Source organism: Mobula birostris, chromosome 22 (genome assembly GCF_030028105.1).
Source record: "Mobula birostris isolate sMobBir1 chromosome 22, sMobBir1.hap1, whole genome shotgun sequence".
Classification (NCBI taxonomy): Eukaryota; Metazoa; Chordata; class Chondrichthyes; order Myliobatiformes; family Myliobatidae; genus Mobula; species Mobula birostris.
The window spans coordinates 31,780,889-31,805,170 of NC_092391.1; the positions used below are offsets into that span (position 1 = coordinate 31,780,889).

Below are 24,282 nucleotides of genomic sequence, written 5' to 3' on the forward strand. Positions count from 1 at the left end.
TGCAGATTGTCTCTTGTTTGCCCTTACACATGGTGTTGTGTTAAGTTATAATGGGAAAAAAGGAAACAACTGAGGAAGTAAACAGCTACCTTGTATATAGCTTCAAAGAATACAGGGATCTATTGGCATTATAATTATGAGAAAGTCTGCGGATGTTAGAAATCCAAAGCAACGCACACCAAATGATGGAGGAACTCAGCAGATCGGGCAGCACCCACAGAAATGAATAAACAGTTGATATTTCAGGCTGAGAATGTTATCAGAACTGAGAAGGAAGGAGGAAGACACCAGAATAAAATGGTGGGGGAGAGGAGAAGGAGGCTAGCTGGAAGGTGACAGGTGAAGATAGGTGGGTGGCAAAAGATCAATGGCTGGAGAGAAAGGAATCTGATAGGAGCGGAGAGTAGACCATACATGAAAGGGAAAGACAAGCAGACCAAAGTGGAGATGATAAGCAGGTGAGAAGCAGTAACAGCCAGAGTGGGGAACAAAAGAAGAGGGGAGGAGGAGAGAATAGATTTTTTTTACCAGACAGAGAAATCAATATTCATGCTATTAGGTTTGAGACTACTCAAGTTCAAGGTTTGATGTGTTGTGCATTCAGAGATGCTCTTCCATTCACCACTGTTGTAATAAGTGATTATTCGAGTTCCTGTCAGCTTGAACCAGTCTGGCCATTCTCCTCTGACCTCTCTTGTTAACAAGGCATTTTCGCCCACAGGACTGATGCTCACTGGATTTTTTTTTTGTACCATTCCCTGTTAACTCTAGAGACTGATAATCCTAGATCAGCAATCTCTGAGATAATCGAAACACCACATCTGGCACCGTTGATCATTCCATGGTCAAAGTCACTTTGATCAAAGGTTCAGATTCATTTATAATTAAAGTATACAACTCTGAAATTCTACTTCTCCGGATAGCCCCAAAATCAAGAAAGAAAAGAACAGCTGCACAATCATCAACCCCCAAATCCCTCCTCCCCATACAAAGACGAACGAAACAGAACAGGCATATCGACCATGCATACAAAAAAAAAGAGAGATTGGGTGAAAAACACAGAATATAAAAAACTATAAGGTGGATAAAAGTCCATAGTTCAAATCTATATCCAAAATGTAGAAAACTTGGGTAAATGTAGAAAGTTGCCTGTCCTTCCCTCGCCGGTAGTAGAGCGACCCCACTAGTGATCAAAAGGCAGGCAGCCAGCATTCGCCTTCCACATTCAGCTCAATGTTTCAATCTCCCTCGTCATTTTAACTGGTGAACAATGGAAGCATTAGTCAGTGAAATGGAGTCCGACATCAGCTCGAGCATTGTCCTGCAGTCTTCTCACCATGAGGTTCATGCACAGTGCCTCTGTCTCCCACACTTCTTCCCAATTCTGATGTTGGGTCTGAACAATAACTGAATCTTTAGTCCATGTCTGCATGCTTTTATACATTGAGTTGCTACTACATTAGATTAGATTATGAGGACACTCAGTCCTCGTTTATTGTCATTTAGAAATGCATGCATTAAAAATGATACAATGTTCCTCCAGTATGACTAAAACTGACAAAAACCACATAATTATAACATGTAGTTACAACAGTGCAAAGCAATACCGTAATTTGATAAAGAGCAGACCATGGGCACGGTAAAAAACAGTTCAAAGTCCCATAGCCCCAACAACTCACGCAGGTGGTAGAAGGGAGAAACTCTCCCTGCCATGAGCTTCCAGCGCCGCAAACTTGCCGATGCAGCATTCTGAAAGCACCCGACCACTGTCCGATTCTGAGTCCGTCTGAAAACTTCGAGCCTCCGACCAGCCCTCCGACACTGAGCACCGAGCGCTTCAACTCCAGCCCCGGCCGCCAAGCAACAGGCAAAGCCGAGGTTTCGGGGCCTTCCTCTCCGGAGATTTCGGATCACACAGTAGCAGCGGCGGCCAACAGGCATTTCAGAAGTTTCACCAGATGTTCCACCGTGCTCTCACGTCTGCCTCCATCAAATCAGAAGTTTGCATGGCCTCCTACTTGACAGATAACAGATATTCATCACCGGAGAGGCCGCACACACTGTGTCGCATCACCATCTTCTCCTCCCGTCTTTTTGATGACTGGCCTTTTAGATATTTGCACTAATGATCAGGTGTACAATTATACCTTATAAAGTGCAGTCTGAATGAGACATTAACCACCAGGAAAAACATGTTTGCAGCATTCAGCTTTGAATGAGAAGGTACTGTAGATGCAGGAAGGAACGTCTCCCGCATGTCGTGGAATATAAAACTAGGACCTACGGTCTCAGCATACTTGGCACTCAAAGAGGAGAAAAACCAGCACATAGAAGATGGTAAATCTTTAAAATTCATGATGCCGGACAGACATCATGGTCCAGTCATCAGCATAATTTAACACAGAACTGTGGACTTCTGGGCATTAAGTTAATGGAATAATTTTAAAATGATGCAGGAAAATTGTGCTGAGACAGAAAAGCAGTCATGATCTTGATGAATGGTGAAGCTTGTCAGAAGGGCCAAAAGTCTACTGCAGCATTTATTACTTATAGTCTTATATATAGTGCTTCCTTTAAGAACAAGTTAATTAAAATATTTTTAAAAAGTTCAGTGTTAGAAACCTGTGAAGACTCACCAGGTCAAGCGGCATCTATAGAACTGGGAAATGGTTAAAATAAGACACGTCCAACATGAACAAACAATAAACAGAAACGTTCCATTTATCACAAGTACTGCTTGACCTTTTGAGAGTTTCGAGGATAATTCAGTTTTGATTTCACTTTTCCAGCATCAGCAGTTTTCTGTTGAATTAACTGGCACATCTCTTTTGAGAATTCCAACCATGAAGTCATTCTGTTCCTCTGGAAGAATTTGGCTAAAAAGCAGTAAAACTATTTCCTTCCACAGATGGTACCTGACTTGTAAATTAAATTATTGGTTGTGCACTAAATAACTGTAGAATAACCCAAATTTTATTGGCTGTGTTGGTTGTAAAAAATAGTTTCATTATTGCTTTGCACATTTGTACTTTCTGCTGCAGAGGTACACACCAAAGTTCAAAGTAAACTTTATTATCAGTGTACGGTATATATACGTCTCCAGATACAACCCTGAGATTCATTTGTTTCTGGCCATACTCAGCAAATCCATAGAATAGCAATAGGACCAATAAAAGATCAGCCAGAGTGGAGAAGACAACAAACTGTGCGATAGCAAATATACAGGTAAATAAATAGCAATAATGAGAACATGAGATAATGAGATAAAGTGTCCTTAAAGTGAGATCACTGGTTATAGGAACGTTTCACTGATGGGGCAAGTGAGTGTAGATATCCTTTTCCATTCAAGAGCCAGTCATGCTGAATCCCTGCAGACTCCTAAGGAAGTAGAGGCACTGCCATGCTTTCTTCGCAATTGCACTTATGTTTTGGGTCTAGGTATGGTGCCTGCCAATTTCGGGTTTCACTGGAATCACTGTCAAACCACACAATCCAATTATTCTTGAAAATTGGAAATATTACAGTTCCTGATAACTTAGCAGGAGAATTAACTCTCAGGAATATTTTACTTCAAATTTTAAAATAAAACACAAAATACAATTCTGTATTTTAGAGTTCAGAGATTCTGAAAGAAGAATTTCTATTCATCTCAGTTTTATATGGCAAGCCCCTTATTATATGACCATGTCCTTTATTTCTCCCACTAGTGAAAACATCTCAACATTCCACACTGTTAAAGAGCAAGATCTTTAACAGTGCTGATGAGCTGAGGGATCTTGAGGTCGATAAGACCATAAGGTACAGGAGCAGAATTAGGCCACTAGGCCCTGTGAGCCTGCTCCATCATTCCATCATGGCTGATTTATTATCTATCTCAACCCTATTCACCTGGCTTCTCTACATAATCTCTGATGCCTTGACTTACCAAGAACCCATCAACTTCTGCTTTAAATATACTCAAAGGCTTCCACAGCTGTTCATGACAATGAATTCCACAGATTCACCACCATCTGGCTAAAGAAATCCCTCCTCATCCTCATTTTAAATGGACAACCCTCTATTCTGAGGCTGTGCCCTCTGCTCCTCGTTACTCAACTCACTCCCAAAAGGAAACATCCTCTCCACATCTACTCTGTCTAGCCTTTCAATATGTGATAAATATCAATGAGATACCCCCTCATTCTTCTAGACTTCAGTGAGGACAGGCCCAGAGCCATCAAATGTTCCTCATAGATTAACACTTTCATTTCCAAAATCATTCTTGTGAACCTCCTGTGCATTCTCTCCCACACCAGCATAACTTTTCTTACAAAATTGTTCACAATATTCCAAATGTGCTCTGACCAGTGCCTTATAAAGGCTCAGCATCACATCTCACCCTTATGTTCTAGTCCTCTCTAAAGGAATGGTAACATTATAATTGCCTTCCCTACCACCGACTCAACCTGCAAACTAACCTTTAGGGAATCCTGCACAAGGACTCCCAAGTCCATTTGCACTTCTAGTTTTTGAATTTTCTGCCCATTTAGACAATATCCTTCTACCAAAGTGCATGACTGTACACTTACCAGCATTATATTCCATCTGCAACTTATTTGCCCATTCACGCAATCAGTCCAAGTCCTTCTGCATACTCCCTACTCCTGCATCACTACCTACCCCTCCACCTACCTTAGTATCATCTGCAAACTTGATCACAAATCCAACAATTCCATCCTCCAAATGGTTGACATATATAGTGAAAAGAAGTGGTCCCAATACTAACACCCTGAGCAACATTACTTGTCACTGGCAGCCAAACAGAATAGGTTCCTTTTATTCCGATACTTTGCTTCCTGCCAGTAAACTGATCTTCTATCCATGTTATTATTTTTCCTGTAATACCATGGACTCTTATCTTATTAAGCAGCCTCATATGCAGCCACTTGATAAACGCTTTCTGAAAATCCAAGTAAACAAAATCCACTGACTCTCCTTTATCTATGCTGCCTGTTATTTCCTTAGAGAATTCTAACAAATATGTTAAGCAAAATTTTTCTTAAGGAAACCATACTGACTATGGCCTACATTATTATGCGCCTCCAAGTACCCAAAAACCTCAAACGTTTGCTAGCATGGTTTGGGAGGGTTTAAACTAATTTGCAAGGGGGATAGGACCAGGAGCGATAGAACGGTGGAAGAAGTACATTGAGTAAAGCCAGATCTAGCATATAAAGAGGCTTTGAGGAAAGAGAAGTAGAATAAAGGGTGTAAATGTAGTAAGGTCGAGGGGCTAAAGTGCGTGTATTTCAATGCAAGAAGCATCAGGAACAAAGGTGATGAACTGAGAGCTTGGATACATACATGGAATTATGATTTAGTGGCCATTACAGAGACCGGGTTGGCATCAGGGCAGGAATGGATTCTCAATATTCCTGGATTTCAGTGCTTTAAAAGGGATGGGGGGGTGAAACGGGAGGAGGGGTGGCATTACTGCTCAGGGATACTATTACAGCTACAGAAAGGGTGGGTAATGTAGCAGGATCCTCTTCTGAGTCAGTATGGGTGGAAGTCAGGAACAGGAAGGGAGCAGTTACTCTACTGGGAGTATTCTATAGGCCCCCTGGTAGCAGCAGAGATACTGATTGGGAGGCAGATTTTGGAAAGGTGCAAAAATAACAGGGTTGTTATCATGGGTGACTTTAACTTCCCTATTATTGATTGGCACCTGATTTAGTTCCAAGGGTTTGGACGGGGCAGAGTTTGTTAAGTGTGCAGGACGGATTCCTGTCACAGTATGTTGACAGGTCGACTAGGGGGAATGCCATACTAGATCTAGTACTAGGTAACAAACCGGGTCAGGTCACAGATCTCTCAGTGGGTAAGCATCTGGGGGACAGTGACCACCGCTCCCTGGCCTTTAGCATTATCATGGAAAAGGACAGAATCAGAGAGGACAGGAAAATTTTTAATTGGGGAAGGGCAAATTATGAGGCTATAAGGCTAGAACTTGCGGGTGTGAATTGGGATGATGTTTTTGCAGGGAAATGTACTATGGACATGTGGTCAATGTTTAGGGATCTCTTGCAGGATGTTAGGGATAAATTTGCCCTGATGAGGAAGATAAAGAATGGTAGGGTGAAGAATCCATGGGTGACAAGTGAGGTGGAAAACCTAGTCAGGTGGAAGAAGGCAGCATACATGAGGTTTAGGAAGCAAGGATCAGATGGGTCTATTGAGGAATATAGGGTAGCAAGAAAGGAGCTTAAGAAGGGGCTGAGGAGAGCAAGAAGGGGGCATGAGAAGGCCTTGGCGAGTAGGGTAAAGGGAAACCCCAAGGCATTCTTCAATTAGAGATAAAGGTGGGAAGATGTGCCTGGAGGCTGTGGAAGTGAGCAAGATCCTCAATGAATACTTCTCTTCGGTATTCACCAATGAGAGGGAACTTGATGATGGTGAGGACAATATGAGTGAGGTTGATGTTCTGGAGCATGTTGATATTAAGGGAGAGGAGGTGTTGGAGTTGTTAAAATACATTGGGATGGATAAGTCCCCAGGGCCTGACAGAATATTCCCCAGGCTGCTCCACAAGGCGAGAGAAGAGATTGCTGAGCCTCTAGCTAGGATCTTTATGTCCTCGTTGTCCACGGGAATGGTACCAGCGGATTGAAGGGAGGCGAATGTTGTCCCCTGTTCAAAAAAGGTAGTAGGGATAGTCCGGGTAACTACAGACCAGTGAGCCTTGCGTCTGTGGTGGGAAAGCTGTTGGAAAATTTTCTTAGAGATAGGATCTATGGCATTTAGAGAATCATGGTCTGATCAGGGACAGTCAGCATGGCTTTGTGAAGAGCAGATCGTGTCTAACAAGCCTGTTAGAGTTCTTTGAGGAGGTGACCAGGCATATAGATGAGGGTAGTGCAGTGGATGTGATCTACATGGATTCTAGTAAGGCATTTGACAAGGTTCCACACGGTAGGCTTATTCAGAAAGTCAGAAGGCATGGGATCCAGGGAAGTTTGGCCAGGTGGATTCAGAATTGGCTTGCCTGCAGAAGGCAGAGGGTGGTGGTGGAGGGAGTACATTTGGATTGGAGGGTTGTGACTAGTGGTGTCCCACAAGGATCGGTTCTGGGACCTCTTCTTTTCGTGATTTTTATTAACGACCTGGATGTTGGGGTAGAAGGATGGGTTGGCAAGTTTGCAGACATCACAAAGGTTGGTGGTGTTGTAGATAGTGTAGAGGATTGTCGAAGGTTTCACAGAGACATTGATAGGATGCAGAAGTGGGATGAGAAGTGGCAGATGCAGTTCAACATGGAGAAGTGTGAGGTGGTACACTTTCGAAGGACAAACTCCAAGGCAGAATACAAAGTAAATGGCAGGATACTTGGAAGTGTGGAGGAGTAGAGGGATCTAGGGGTACATATCCATAGATCCCTGAAAGTTGCCTCCCAGGTAGATAGGGTAGTTAAGAAAGCTTATGGGGTGTTAGCTTTCATAAATCGAGGGATAGAGTTTAAGAGTTGCAAGGTAATGATGCAACTCAAAAAACTCAGTTAGGCCACACTTGGGAGTACTGTGTCCAGTTCAGGTCATCTCACTATAGGAAGGATGTGGGTGCATTGGAAAGGGTACAGAGGAGATTTATCAGGATGCTACCTGGTTTAGAGAGTATGCATTATGATCAGAGATTAAGGGAGCTCGGGCTTTACACTTTGGAGAGAAGGAAGATGAGAAGAGACAGAATTGAGGTATACAAGATATTAAGAGGAATAGATAGAGTGGACAGCCAGCACCTCTTCCCTAGGGCACCATTGCTGAATACAAGAGAACATGGCTTTAAGGTAAGGGGTCGGAAGTTCAAGGGGGATATTAGAGGAAGGTTTTTTACTCAGAGTGGTTGGTGCATAGAATGCACTACCTGAGTCAGTGGTGGAGGCAGACACACTAGTGAAATTTAAGAGACTACTAGACAAGTACATGGAGGAATTTAAGGTGGGAGGTTTTTGGGAGCCAGGGTTTAAGGGTCAGCACAACATTGTGGGCCGAAGGGTTTGTTCTGTGCTGTACTATTCTACGTTTTATGTAATAATGGATTTCAACGTCTTCACAATCACTGAAGTCAGACTAACTGCCCTATAATCTTTTTTCTTCTGCCTCCCTCCCTTAAAAAGTGGAATGACATTTGCAATTTTCTAGTCCTCCAGAAGCATTCCAGAACCTACTGTTTCTTGAAAGATCGCTTCTAATACCTCCACAATCTCTTTAGCTGCCTCTTTCAAAACTCTGATACAGGTGACTTATCTACCTTCAGATCTTTCAACTTCCCGAGCACCTTCTCCTTAGTAATAGCAACTATTCTCACTTCTGCCCACTGACGTCTTGGATTTCTGGCATAAAAGCACCTGATCCAGATGGGTATACAGCTGAATTTTTAAAATCTTTTTCAGATTTACTTTCTCCCTGGTTACGTAGAATTTTTAAAGTTGCTTTATTTGTAGGTAGATTACCACAATCCTTTTATGAAGCATCTATTTCTTTAATTCCTAAAAAAAGATAAAGATCCCACTGAATGTGCGTCATATAGACCTATATCTTTGTTGAATGTGGATTCTAAAATCCTTTCCAACATATTAGCAATTAGATTGGAGAAGGTATTGTCACAAATTGTCTCTGAGGATCAGACAGGATTTATTAAAAATCGTTATTCACATTTTAATGTTAGGAGGTTAATGAACATTGTATACACTATTTCATCTAAGACTCCAGAATGTGTTATTTCGCTTGACGACGAGACGGCATTTGATAGACTTGAATGGGAATATTTATTTAATATACTTGAGAAATTTAATTTTAGCCCAAAATTTGTATCTTGGATCCAACTGATATATCATACACCTTTGGCTTCTGTATTCACTAATAATCAGAGATCCCCTTTTTTTTAGGCTTTTTCGAGGTACTAGACAGGGCTGTCCTTTGAGCCCTTCACTATTTGATATTGCCCTGGAGTCCTTGGCAATCGCTATTCGTGATTCACCCAATATACTTGGCATTATTCGTGGGAATGGGGTGCATAAAGTATCACTATATGCAGATGACCTGTTACGATATATTTCTAACCCAGAGAAATCCATTCCTGCAGTAATAGCACTACTTGCTCAGTTTAGTAGTTTTTCTGGTTATAAATTGAATCTTAATAAGAGTGTGCTTTCCCCATTAAATATGTTCGTCTCAATTTATAGACAAGCACCATTTAGATTGGCTACTGATTATTTTATTTATTTGGTTGTTAAAATTACTAAGAAGCATAAGGATTTATTTAAAGTTAATTTTTTACCCTTAGTTGATCATGTTAAACAACTGATTACTAAATGGTCCCCATTGTCCTTATCCTTGATTGGTCAAATTAATGCTATTAAGATGATTATTTTACGTAAATTTCTGTATCTATTTCAGGCGGTATCAATTTCTATCCCTAAATCTTTTTTTGATATTATTGATTCTAAAATTTCTTCATATACAAACGTACATGGCAGAATAGAAATCCTAGATTAAGTAAGAAATATTTACAGAAATCAAAAAAGGAAGGTGGTTTGGCTTTGCCAAATCTTAGATTTTATTATTAGGCAATTAATATTTGATATTTAACATTTGGGCACAAGAGTTGGATGAAACTCAATGTCCACGATGGATGAACCTTGAGCATGAGTCTGTACAGGGGTTTTCGTTGCCTTCTGTTTTAGGGGCTGCGCGTCCTTTCGTACTTACTAAATTGAATAAACAAATGATAAATCCAATAATTAAACATACAATACGAATATGGTTTCAATTTCATAAATTTTTTGGACAATAAATTTATCCTGTCAAGTTCTATTATATCTAATTTTTTCTTTCAACCATCTAGAATTGATCAAGCTTTTCTTTTATGGAAAACAAAGGGAATAACATGTTTTCGTGATTTATTCATGAATGATTATTTTATGCCTCTTGAACAGTTGTCTAATAAATATAATGTGCCTAGAACACACTTTTTCAGATATTTACAGATTAGAAACTTTCTGAATGTTATTTTACCTACCTTTCCAATATCACATCAAATTGAAATTACAGAAAAAAAATTGAAGTTTAAATCCCTATCAGAAGAGATTAATATCATTTATTTATGATTTAATTATGAAAATACGCTTAGGTACTTCTGATAAAACTGAGTGGGAAAGAGAACTTCAGATACCTTTACCTACAGAGAAATGGGAGAAAATTCTTCAACTGGTTAATACTTCTTCAATGTGTGCCAGACATCCTTTGATACAATTTAAGGTGGTTCATAGGGCTCATGTGTCCAAGGATAAGTTAGCTCATTTTTACTGCCATATAAATCCTGTTTGTGATAGATGTAATTCTCAGGTAGCTTCCTTGACACATATGTTCTGGTCTTGTCCTCTTCTTGGAAAATATTGGAAAGATATTTTTGATATTATTTCAGTAGTTCTGCATATTGATTTACAACCTCATCCTATTACTGCAATTTTTGGACTACCAGTGATAGACTCTAGTCATTGATCCTCGTCAGCTTGTCATCTAATTGCATTTGTTATATTAATAGCCAGAAGATCCATTTTACTTAAATGGAAAGATTCCAATCCCCCTACTACATTTCAATGGTTTTCCCAAACGATAGCATGCCTAAACTTGGAAAAAATTAAGAGCAACATTATGGATCCTTCGGTTAAATTTGAAGAAACTTGGAGGCCATTTATTCAATATTTTCATTTGATGTAAGTTGACCCTTTCTGAATCCTTTGTAGTCATTTTTTGTTCATACATAGAGGAGTGGAGTTAACGACAAATAATAATTTTAGCTGATGTAATATGACAGCCCAATCTTTGTTTGTTTTTTTTAGTTTAGATGTTTTTTTCAATTTAGGTTTTTTTTCTCTCTATAAAATATCTTTTTCATGGTTATTTACTAAAAGATTAGGAGGCTAAACTATATTTGTTACTTGGAATCTGTGCTCGTACATGTTAACTGTTATTAATGTAATCCCAATCTCTGCATCATTATTATTATTGTTATGTTTATTAATTTTGTAACTTTAAAAAAAGATTGAAAAAGAAAAAGGATTTCTGGCATAGTGCTAGTGTCTTCCACTGTGAAGACAGGTGCAAAATATTTATTAAAATTCACCCGTCAATTCTTTGTCCTGAATGAATATCTCTCTAGTGTCTTTTTCCAATGGCCCAACATCCACTCTTGCCTCTCCTTTACTCTTTATATATCTGAATTTTAGAAACTCTGCATAAGGAGAGAAAAGATGAAATTTGAAGGTAAGCTAAAAAAGGATGCAACCATCCCTCAGAGGTTGGCCGGTAATCTGGCCTTTGTTGGGACTCAACACCCCTCACTGTAACTGGATATTGGACTTCTTGATAGAAAAACACCAGTCAATCCGAATTGGCAGCAACATCTCAAGCTCCATCACGCTAACAACTGGTGATTGCTAGGCTCGTGTGCTCAGTCCACTGCTGCCCCTACTGCTGACTCACAAATGGACTGCCAGATTCAGCTCATGCCACATCATCAAGTTTGTTGATAATACTACAGTGGTTGGCCTCATCAGTAACAACAATGGGTCAGCATACAGGGGGTAGGTAAAGAGACTTATCAAATGGTGTGAGAACAACCATTTCTAAGCGGACAAGAAAAATCAACTGTTTGCTCTTTTCCATAGATGCTGCCTGCCCTGCAGAATTCCTCCAGCATTTTGTGTGTGTTGCTTTGGATTTCCAGCACCTGTAGATTTTCTCGTGTTTGTGATAGTACGAGAATGTTACCTGGATTACAAGACATGTGATATAATGAGATATTGGATAGACTTGAGTTGTTTTCTCTAAAGCAGTGGAGGCTGAGAGAAGATCCGACAGAAGTTTATAAGATTATGACAGTCATAGACATTCTCAGGCTTGTCGTGTCTAATGCCAGAGATTATGCATTTAAGGTGAGGGGGTGTTAATTTCAAAGACAATATGAGGGACATTTTTTTTTTACATGGAGATTGGCAGGTGCCTGGAATGCGCTGACTGAGGTGGTGCTAGAGCCAGATACAATACGTACATTTAGATATCTATGTGACTGTGAGGAAAATAGAAGGATAAGGACATTGTGTAAGCAGAAGAGCTTAATTTCATTGGTCATTTAACTAGTCATTTAATTGGTCAGGACACTCATCTGAGTGCTACTGGTACCATGTAACCCAGTACTACCTGTCACATGGTCGGTGATTGGCGAGTAAACCAGCTCCCCCACCAGGCTTGCCTGGTGAGGAGAGTGGCTAGACATCCTGCAGGACAAAAAACAAGACCTGTCAAAGGACGGATGAACCCTCTCATAGGGTCAACAGCCATCTAGCAAACACGTGCCGTGAAGCGCGAAAAGGGCATCCCTTGCATCGAAGCTTGGTCTGGCCATTCACTGCAACAGAACTTCCCCCAGCCGTCTTGGACCCCACCATGCCGCTGGATCCGGGAGGGGATGTCGAGAGGGTGGGTCTGGACCTGTGCAACCCCCTACTCACCTAAAATCCATTCACGCACACGCTGTTCCTTTCTGAGGAGTAGGGTATAAACCCCAGTAACTGACTGAAAGGAACCATCATCATCCTATGGGATGGACAGTCAGAGAGAGAGAATTTGATTGGTGGAGCATAGAGTCTTATCAAAAAGTGAGGTAGCAATGTACTGTTCTATTTTCTATGTCCTTTGTAACATCTATAATGTCAAGGCTGCTTAGGATCATATATTCTTGAATAAGGTCACTCTTTATTCTTTCCAATTCACTAGAATATGGACCCAATGTGACATTAGGTATTGATCTCAAAGAGAGTTCTCCATAGCACCATTTGCTGATGATTCAACCATTGTTGGTAGAATCTCGGATAGAGATGAAAGGGCATACAGGGACAATATATACCAACCAGTGGTGTGGTGTCACAGCAACAACCTTTCAATATCAGAAAGCCGAAAGAGCTGATTTTGGACATCAGGAGGGGTAAGACAAAGGAACACATAACAATCTTCATCGAGGGATCAGAAGTGGAGAGAGTGAGCAGCTTCAAGTTCCTGGTTGTCAAGATCTCGGAAGACCTAACCAGGTCCCAACATATCGATGAAGCTATAAAGAAGGCAAGACAGCAACTATACTTCATTAGGAGTTTGAAGAGATTTGGTATGTCAGCAACAACTTATACAGATGTACCATGGAGAGCATACTGACAGGCTGTATCACTGTCTGGTATAGGATGGTGGGAAACTTCACAGGACTGAAAGAAGCTGCAAAGGGTCATAAATTTAGTCAGCTCCATCTTGGGTCTAGCCTACAAAGTACCCAGGACATCTTCAAGGAGTGGTGTCTCAGAAAGGCAGCGTCCATTATTAAGGACCTCCAGCACCCAGGGCATGCCATTTTCTCATTGTTACCATCAGGTAGGAGATACAGAAGCCTGAAGGCACACACTCAGCGATTCAGGGACAGTTTCTTCCCATCTGCCATCCGTTTCCTAAATGTGCATTGAATCCGTGAACACTACCTCACTTTTTAAATATATTTTGTTTTGACATGACTTTTAATCTATACAATATGCATATACTGTAATTGATTGATTGATTTGTTTATTTTCTGCTGTATTATGTATCGCATTGAACTGCTGCTGTTAAGTTGCCAAATTTCATGATACGTGCCGGTGATAATAAACCTGATTCTAATTCTGATTCACCTATATGGGGATTTCCCCACGTTTGACATTTGTTGCCACTTGTGTCACTGGAAGAGTTCACAGTAGCAAAGATGTCAACGAGGATACTGAAGAGCGAATCACTTTAAAGAACTTACTCAGAGAAGGAATCAGAAATTAAAAAGGATAACCTATAATTATATTTTTTCAAAATATTTTGAGATAAGGAGGAATTTATTTCGGCAGAGGGTGGTGAATCTGTGGAATTTTTTTGCCATAGACAGCTGTGTAATCCAAGTCATTGGGTATATTTTAAGTGGAGTTTGGTAAGTTCTCGATTAATAAGGGTGTCACATGTTGTGGGGAGAAGACAGAAGAATGGGGTTGAGAGGGATAATAAGTCAGCCATGATGGAATGACAGAGTAGGCTTGATGGGCTGAATGATGTAGTTCCTCTTCTACATCTTATGGTCTTATTTTGAAACTACAAGAAAAAATCAGAATACACACCGGATTAAGGAATCATAAATATCCTTTTTCAAGACTATTTCTTACTTTTAAATCTAAGTTTTTATTTCAAAAATGTTCACATTAAGGAACTAGAGATTACACAAACAAAATTCATTAAGGACCACAAGAGAAGTAATGGTTTGTTTAAGACCTCATTCAGGAAAACCTACTGTTTTCAATCAATTTAGCACTAACACATTATGATTGAACTTTACCACTATACTGCATTAAGTTTGCATCAATTCAACCCAATTCTTCAAATGCAAAGATGAGAAAATCTCTCTCAAACTGCCTGCAAGAGATGATTGTATTAAGATTTCTTTATTAAACCACACATGCAGAAATGCAAAAGTTTCTGTTGATTTCTTGGAGCGGTGCCAATGAATGCTAGCTGTTTTTCAATCATTACAGCCACAGATTGATAGTCACTGTTTTTTGAGGCAGTTCCCACTCATGTACACATTTTTCTTGTTAAATAGATGTGCTAAGGAGGAACTGCAGGGAGAAGGAATATTGATAAATCAGAAATACCACAGACAGGGATGTGTCTACAAGACCCAATTACTAATCTTGAATTTTTGTTTGTGCCTGCAGGCAGATAGATTGAGAAGCTAACTAACTGTCAGGATGAAAGACCATTATGGCCAACAACATCAGTCTGTAGCCAGGAAACACAAAGAGTGAGAGTGAGTTTATACAAGTACTTCAGAAGGGCTGAGAGACAAAATGACTTCATCGTGAAGACGGAAAGTCTGGGGAGGTAGATAACTGTGACAGGACTGGGAGGCCTAAAATCTAAAAGTTCAGCAGTGAGATCTGGAAAATATCAGGAGAAGCACACTGATAAAAGGGGGTGAAGGCAGATAATTATGAGTGAGCTTGACGAGATCAGGAAGAGAAAGCAACAAGATCAAGTGAAGGAAGGAGGAAAGGAGGTAACTAAAGAGGATAATTAGAGATCTCGTGGAGGAGACTGACGAAGGAGGTTTCAGACTCCCTACCAAAGAACATCAAGTTAAGTTTATTCTCATAATCATACCCGGAAGAATTTGCTTGCAGCAACACAACAGGCATGTTGATTTAGACAACAACACACAGACAATAGGTTTTACAATTTGAGGAAGATGGCAGATCATGGAGGAGGATGACTGCGGAATTGAGGGTTCAGCCTAGAGCAGCCAAGTTTCGTCAAGTCCTATGTTGGTAATTGGTTACCATTGTCACATGTACCAAGATACGGTGAGAAGTTTTTATTTGCACATCATTCAGGCAGACCATTCCATACATAAACACATCAAGGTAGGACAAGGTAAAACAACAAAAGGATGCAAGATATAATGTTACAGTTATAGTGTAGGCACAGCACGGGAGATAAATAAACTGTAAGAGCCATAAGATATATTGTGAGTTCAAGAGTTCATCTTCCTTGTATGAAAGGACCATTAAAGAGCCTGAAAACAGCAGGATGGAAGCTGTCCTTGAGCTTGGTTTTACATGTACTGAAGCTTCTGTACCTTTTGCCCAACAGGAAGTGGAGAAGAGCGAACAACCGGGGATGTTGGGGTCCTTATTTATATTGGCTAAGGTAGTGGGAAGTAGATGGAGTCAATGGAGCAGAGGCAGCTTTGTGCGATGGACATTCACATCTCCCTGCATATTCTTCTGACCTTAGGCAGAGCAGTTGTCATACCAAGTTTGATGCATCTGGATAGGATGCTTTTTATGGTGCTGCTAAATACTGGTGAGGGCCGTTAGGGACCTGGTGATTTCCTTAGTCTCTAGAGGAAGACAAGGAGCTGGTGTGAGCTTTTGGTGATAACTACTCTTACTAAAATGAGGGATTTGACAGGTTATGACAAAGAGTACATTGCAGAAGGTACAGACAAATAGGGAGAGGGAGAATGGAATAATGGAATTGCCTCCAGAGGATCAGACATGGATCCGTTGGGTCAAGTGGACTCCTCCAGCATCATTGTAAGTTTTAAGTAAGGTCCCCAAGACCAGATTGGAAAAGCAGATTCATCCAATCTCAAAATAGTTAGGCAGATTGAGTTTGGTCTTTCAATTGTTTTAACTTGCCTACCGTATCCGCCCATCAGATGTAGAGGGATAAGTATCCTATGGCAAACTTTCATCTGCCGTCCAGGATTGTCAACTTAAATTGGAAACGATTACAAGGGATAGTTTCTGCACAAAGACAATTAATCAACCTAAAAGGTGTGTTGCTGACTTGGAAAACAAGTAAAACTGAAGCATTTTTCTCACATCTGCATTCATGAGCTTCCACTGCTCTGCCTTATTCTGAAGAATTGCAACAGTTTTTTTAACACAAACTTTGCAAGAAGCAATTCATTAATAAGTAATTAACAAAAAAAATTAAAATAAAGGATAGAACATTCACTGAATATTGGATATCAGCAATTAAATCTTTGTTTATGTATCTATCTCAAGTTATTTAAATGAGACCAATGCCTTCAGAAACAAGAATATTTTGAAGTATACAGATCAGACTTCAGGTAATTACAAAACCCTTCAAGGCATCACAACATTCATGCCAACAGTATAAACCTCTGGCTTTCAATTGTATGCCTGTCAAGATAGTTTTTAATTTTGACAGCCATTGATTATATTACAATTTTAACACCATTCATTAAGCATAAAACGTAAGCAGGAATAGTCCCCACTGTTGAATTTTTGCCAATTTAATAATGGCTACAACAACTAATAATTGCTGAACTGATGCACAGAAATTTGCAGAATAAGAAGTGCCACTCAGCCCATTATATCCACAACAGCGATACTGGATTTGAGGCTAATTCCACTTCCTAGCTCTTAGACCAAGGCTTTGTCTGGTGTCTTCAAATATACATCCATGCCTTTTGTTTTCAGTCATAGTGAATGCTTTTGACTCTGCCTCCATTTTAAGCAGCTTTTTTTGTTAAGTGTTTTTTTTTCCTCCTCTCAATATTTCTATCAATTGATTTAAATTCAGGCCCTGGCCTCTCAGCTAAAGGAAATCATTCTTACACTTTGCCTTCAAGGCTTCCCATAATATTCAACACGTGAATAATATAACTATTAGACAGAGGACACCCAAATACAGCTTTCTGTAGCCCTCCCAGAGCACAGATACAATAAATAATTTATTTCTGGTAAAATCAACATGACCAGCATCCCTTGTTCTCCTTGCCCAGTGAATCATAATGTTGAAGGTCCAAAAAAGCACAGCGGAGGCTTTTATTGAACAATACAGCACAGGAGTAGGTCTTTCAGTCCTCGATGTCTGTTCCAACCTTGATGCCAAATGAAATGAGCACAATAAAAAATATCACCAGTGCAGCTTGTGTGGGAAGGCTGACCTGTCACAGGGGCTGGCATCTGAATTAAGCCATTTTCACACTCCAGATGTGCTTTAAAGATACAATGGCTTTGTTGCAAAAGAGCAGGGGAGAAATCTTGGTGTTCTTCCCAATAGGTATCTTTAAATAAGTATCACTGAAAATAGACACTTAGTTATTATTGGACAAGTGCTTGTGTGATCATGGTGTGTACAGTTTTTTAATGTTACAACATTGACAAAACTGCAAAACTAACCAGAAAACCTGATGGTGTGCCTCAAGGTCAAGAAAGCCACTTCTGAGTTGCAAATTTTTGTTTTTAAATTTGCAGCATTTAGCCCAGAATATTCATCTGAATGCATTACTCAGATCAGCTATTTTTGATCAGTCATTTCAAGAATAGCCATGTGATCAGGAAAATTCTAACTTCCTAATGTGCTAAAAATAGCTTCAAGAAGAACCTCTCCAGCTTGGAAGATGTAGTTCATTTAGTAAAAAGAAAATTACATTTTGACTTTATTGTTAAACTGTAGCTTTTCCTGGTTATTGGCTTCATCATGATAGGCAAGTGAAATGAGCTATAAAGACAATGGTGATACAGCGATCAGCATTTTCCATTCCTGAACTACAGTGCACAATGTCTCTCAAAACAATTGGCACCTCCACAAAGTCTGATCTCACGAGAATGAATTTTGCCAAGGATGCAAAGAGCACTTCCAACCTTACATTAATGTCAAGTCACAATCCAGGAGTAAAATACTTCAAATATTTTAAAACTGAGATAAACTAAAACATCAAGCAAAACAGACAGTATCTCTGGAAAGTGAAACAGAGTTAACATTTCAGGCCAATGAATATGAAAGGCAATTATCCCAAAACTTTATCTGTTTCTCTATCCACAGCGGCTGCCCAATTTGCTGAGTATTTTCAGTTTTATTTTAGGTCACTGGTTAGAAAAGAAAGTGTGCTTTAATAGAATGAAACAACCACCACTTTGCCATAAGTGCTCCACCCTCATTCCAACAACAGTAAGGGTGTCTCTGACATACATGTGACATTTTTGTTTCAAGTTCTCTATTTCACTCCTCTGAAGGTAGCTGGAATTGTATAGAGTGTGTTTCTGGTAACCAACGGGAATTATGTACATTATGCCCAAAATTCCATTAGTGCTAGCCACATCTGTAGGTCACAAGAAATAATTAAAACATTTGTGCACATTGTGAGAGAAATTCTGTCAAGTAAACAAAAATATGAAACAGCTAATGTAAAATAACTAAAATCTAATTAAAATGAGAAACACGTTAATGAGCATTTTATGGATCGAATCCAAATTTGGAAATCACAACCTCATGGTAGGTTTTTGCAATGCCCTTAACACTGTGGCTAACGTTACTTAAAGCCCTTCAAACTGAACTTGCTTGCTTTACTGGTAAATCAATCAGTTGAGATTTAATGTCCATTAAGTGATGCATAATTCCATCAGAACGCTGTCTAGAAGCCTGTTTTGCTCACATTTTACAGGCAAAAAAATGTGACGCACGATATAGAAAGAATGAATTTCATGCGTTGCAGTATTTCTCGTGGTGTTCTTACCATGACTGAGACATGAAGGACATGCATCTGTTCATCCACTATTTCAGAGGCTTCCCTCATTGTCGGTGGAGTTATCTGCGATAAGTGCTCAGCATTACTCATCGAGACGTGGAAATAGAGGGTGCCGTTCTCCAACCACTGCTGCTTCCAATGGACCAAAGAGATATCTGCCACTGTCCCCGTCATCTCTGAGAGGCAAAAGAGAAGATGAATTCAAAGCTACAGTTTAAATTGAAACAATGTCCAATAAAGCACTTGTTTCAGACCAATTCCTAAAACAGAAGATATCAATGCTTTGGTTGTAAAATTGCAACTTTTTTGAACTTATTTGAGAAACAAATACATATCCACATATCAATGCGGCTACAAAGAAGGCACAACAGTGGCTATATTTCTCCTAAAAACACTCTTAGGAGCTTAGGAGGACAACGGTGCCTAATGGCAACTCTTTTGCTTGAATCTTTGGAAACAACTCTATTTCCATCTTTAATATCTGTTTTTTCCCTTTTCAAGGTTTTTTTGAAGATCCTGAACTGGAGTTACATGCTGACTTTGGGTCTTTGTGGAAATGGGACCCGCTCTCGGGGTGTCATAGCTGGCCGTTTTTCCATGTGCCAAGGACACGGCCTGGAAGACTAGTGCGCCTTCCTTCAGGATGACGGATTTCTGTGGCTCTGGAGGTGAGTGGATTCGAGACTGGTGTCACCGCCTGGTGCATTGTGGAAGACAGAAGATCAAAAAAAATGAGCTGGCTGCTGGCTGTGTGCCCAAAGACCCGAGTTCTTTGGGCACAGAGCTCGGGAAAAGTGACACAACAGTCTTTTAACACCATAAATCAGTGAGTTATTTTGTTATGTCTCCCCTCTCGCTGTGAAACAGAAATATCTCTTTTTCCCTTATTAAGGAGAGACAGAGCCTGTGGCATGTCAAATTACTGGGTGAACGCGTAGTCTTTGCGGCACTGCGAGTCTGTGTCTTTATTGATGCTTTGATGCACGCTTGAGTGCTCGGTGGGGGATACTGATGCTTTTTGCTGGTGGGGAGAGGGAATTATCACTTTGCTGCTGCTTGTGCATGGGAGGGGGGAGCGGGGGGGGGTTTGGGGTTCTAACATTTAACTGTCATTCATTCTTTGGGGCTCTCCTTTGTTTTCGTGGACGTTTGTGAAGAAAAATAATTTAAGGATGTATATTGTATACATTTCTTTGACGTTAAAAGTACCTATTGAAATTTGTATAGAGGTACCGTGGAGTGCATTCTAACAGGCTACACCTATGGCTGGTATGGGGTGGGGGGCTACTGCACAGGATTGAAGTAAGCTGTAGAGAGTTGTAAACTTAGTTGGATCCATCATGGGTACTAGCTCCATAGTATCCAGGATATCTTTGAGGAGCAATGCCTCAGGAAGGCGGTGTCCATCATTACCCATGTTATGCCTTGTTCTCATTGCTACCATCAGGAAGGAAGGCACACACTCAACAACTCAGGAACAGCTTCTTCTCCCTCTGCCATCAGATTTCTAAATGAACATTGAACCCATTAACATTACCTCACTACTTTTGTATTTCCATTTTTGTACTTCTTAATTTAACTGTAATTCACAGTTTTTTTCTTTGCTATCATGTATTGCATTGTACTGCTGCTGCAAAGTGAACAAATTTCACAACATATTCCGGTGATATTCAACCTGATCCTGATTCCGATTCTGGCTTTTCAAAAAAAACAAAGCTGCAATTCTTCCAACCACAAATTCTATTTCCACCATTGGTGCTTCCCAGAAAGGAGAAGGAAGGAATTATGCTGAATATATTTGTATTCTTTATGAGTTCAACTGAGCATTTTCAATGGGAGAGACTTTGTGATCCGAGGACAAGTGTTGCAAAAAGGCAGGTGACAATTTAAAAATCTAGAATTAATGTTTTATGTTTCACAAGAAATATGTTAGTTAACCCTCTACAATTCACTGAAACTGCACTCAGATGGGAGAAGAGAGGTGATATCCAAATCAGGAATAGACATTGATCATGCAGGATTAGAATGAAAATAAGAATCAAGACTATACCTAAGCCAACGTTGTTCTTTCGAACAGTTTCATTCCTCTCAAATTAATTATTTCCATTCTTGACCAATGAAAGCAGAGGACACTAAGTACAAAGTACAAGTAGACGGTGAAATGGTCGTGCTACAGGTAGTGCTATTCCCTCACTACGCCAGTAATCCTGGTTCAATCCTGATTTTCAGTGCTTTCTGCACCCTAACTGGCTGCATCACTGTTTGGTGTGCGGGGTAGAGGAGCACTGCACAGGATCAAAATAAGCCGCACAAAGTTGTAAACTCAGTCAGCTTCATCATAGGCACTAGCCACGCTAGCATACAGGACATCTTCAAGGAGTGACCCCTCAAAAAGGCAGCATCCATCATTAAGGACTCCCATCACCCAGGGCATGCCCTGTTCGCATTGCTACCATCAGGAAGGAGGTACAGGAGCCTGAAGACACACAATGATTCAGGAATAGCTTCTTCCCCTCTGCCATCAGATTTCTAAATGAATATTGAACTCATGAACAGTATTTCACTACTTCTTTTTCTCTTATCGTACTACTTACTTAATTTAACTCTTTTAATATAATATACTTATCGTAATTTACAGCTTTTATTATGGTATTGCAATGCACTGCTACTGCATATCAACAATTTTCATGACATATAACAATGATATTAAAACTGGTTCTGGTTCTGATTCTGAAAATTGAACCTTCTTTTCATGACTGTGTTGCTTCCTCCCTGGTGCATAGGATTCCTCCCAAATCCTAAGGGTGTGCAGCTCGATAGTTTAACTGGTGTGAGGGACAGAAGAATCATAGAAGTAAATTGATGGGCATGAGAGAGAGAAATTATCTTTTGAATATTCTATTCTACCATGAATTATATTTTAAAATACATTCTTTGAATTAGCAAGTGAGACAGCAGCATCACTGAATGTGGGAGCTATTTGAAAATAACATGTCTCATCGGGAGTGAGTTTTATTTGAGCCAATAAAAGGAAGTGAGCTGTAAGTACAGCAGTCCTTGTGTAGAATAGGCCAGTGATAGAGAGGTCAGGCTTTGGCTCAATAGGCTTTAGCAAGAACAGGTGGAGGCTAAGGGTGCTGAGTCATTTGTTATCATTTGTTTTGATTGTGAAACTTGGGTTTGAGAAGTTGGAGCCAAAAGTTTAACAAGTTCGGTGAGAAGAGGCTAAGTAAGTGACCTAGGTGAGTACAAAACTCAAAGGTGTCAGAAAGAAGATGTGTAAGATTAGGTAAGCTTTCCTTTTGTCTGTAAATCCTTAGTTCATTGTAGTTAGGATGGTTAAGGTGGTGGAATGTTCTTCCTGTGAGATGTGGGATTTCAGCGTGACTAACAATCTTTCCTCTGACTACATCTGCAGGAAGTGCACCCAACTTCAACTCCTGACTGACAAAGACAAGGAACTGGAACTGGAGCTGGATGCATTCAGGACCCTGAAGAAGACTAAAAATTTCACAGATAAAACATCTACTGAGATTGGGCACATCCAGAGTACATGCATCAAATAGTAGATGGGTGATCACCAGGAAAAGTACAGGGAGTAGGCATTGAGTGCAGGGTTCACTTTGGCCAATCCCTTTGGATGCTGCTGGGATGGGGGAGGGCGGGGTAATGCCCTATCAGGTCACAGCAGCAGCAGCCAAGCCTTCTCTGAGGTTCCACAAGGAAGGGGAAGTCAGGCAAAGTAGTAGTTATAGAAGTCTCAATGGTTAGAAGGAAAACAGGATATTCTGTGGCAGAAAAAGAGACGCCAGGATGATGTGTTGCATCCCAGGTGCTCAGGTCCAGGATATCTTGAAGCTGCTGCAGTATTTTGTCAAGGGGGAGGGTGAGAAGCCAAAGTTGAAGGTGCACATTGGCATCATTGATGTAGGTAAAAAGAGGAAAAGAGGTCCTACACAGAGAACATCAGGAGTTAGAAAAGAGACTGCAGAGCAGGACCTCCAATGTAGTAATCTCTGGATTACTCCCAGAGCCACCTGCTAGTCAGGGCAGGAACAGGATGATAGTACAGATGAATGAGTGGCTGAGGAAATGGTGCAGGAGGCAGAGTTTCAGCTTCTTAGATCATTGGAATCTCTTCTGGGACGGAGGGGTAGGTTGCATCTAAACTGGAGGGAAATCAATATCCTGGACAGGAGGTTTGCTAGCGCTACTTGAGAGGGCTTAAATCAGTTTGATGGGGAATGAGAACCAGAGTACCAGGTCAGAAAGTGGAGAGATGGAGAAGACGGTAGATGTTTGAAGTGTATGCATTTTAATGCTAGGAGTATAATGGGTAAAGGTAATGAACTAAGAGCATGAATCAGTTACTGGAAATATGATGTTGTGGTCATTACAGAGACTTGGTTGAGAGGGGGACAGGAATAAATGTTTAATATCCCAGGGTTTTGATGTTTTAGGAAAGATAGTGAGGGAGGTAAAGGTGGGGAGTGGTGCAGTAGGGAGTTGCATTACTAATCAGGGATTATATCACCGCTGCACTCACAGGGGACAGAATGGAGGGTGTATCCAATAATTGAGGGTATAATTCAAAAGTAGGAAGGTTGTTATCACACTGATGGGATTTTATTGCAGACTCCCAATAGTCACCAGGACATTGAGAACAGATACGCAAGCAAATTAAGGAAAGGTGTAAAAACAACAGGTTTGTTGTTATGGAGACTTCAACTTCCCTATTGTAAACTGGGACCTTCTTGGTGCAAGTGGTTTAGACGAGACAGCATTTGTTTCGTACATCCAGGAAAGTTTATTAAATCAATATATAGATAGTCCAACAAGAGGAGGGAATGTACTGGATCTGGTGTTGGGTAATGAGCCTGGCCAGGTGACTGACCTTTAAATGGGTGAGAAGTTAGGGAAAGGTGACTACAACTCTTTAAGTTTTTTAAGACAGCTATAGATAAGGCTAAGCCTGGACCTTAGTGGGAGAATATGAAACTGGAGCAGTGCAAATTACAAGAGCATTAGGTTGGAACTAGGGAGGGCGAATTGTGAACTGCTGTTTTTGAAAACAAGTGGAGGGTGTTTAAAGGCCAACTGCAAGAGTACAGGACAGGATCAGTG

General features: G+C 40.3%; 1 protein-coding gene across 4 annotated transcripts in view; it reads right to left on the reverse strand.

The window, feature by feature from the left end:
* Positions 1-24,282, reverse strand: part of LOC140186350 (astrotactin-2-like) — a 1,795,681-nt gene that overhangs the window by 1,578,086 nt on the left and 193,313 nt on the right. For all 4 annotated transcript variants that reach the window (XM_072240512.1, XM_072240511.1, XM_072240510.1 and 1 more), the window contains exon 2: positions 19,147-19,334. In XM_072240512.1, the coding sequence (XP_072096613.1) occupies positions 19,147-19,334 (188 nt within the window). The remainder of the gene's footprint in view (positions 1-19,146; positions 19,335-24,282) is intronic.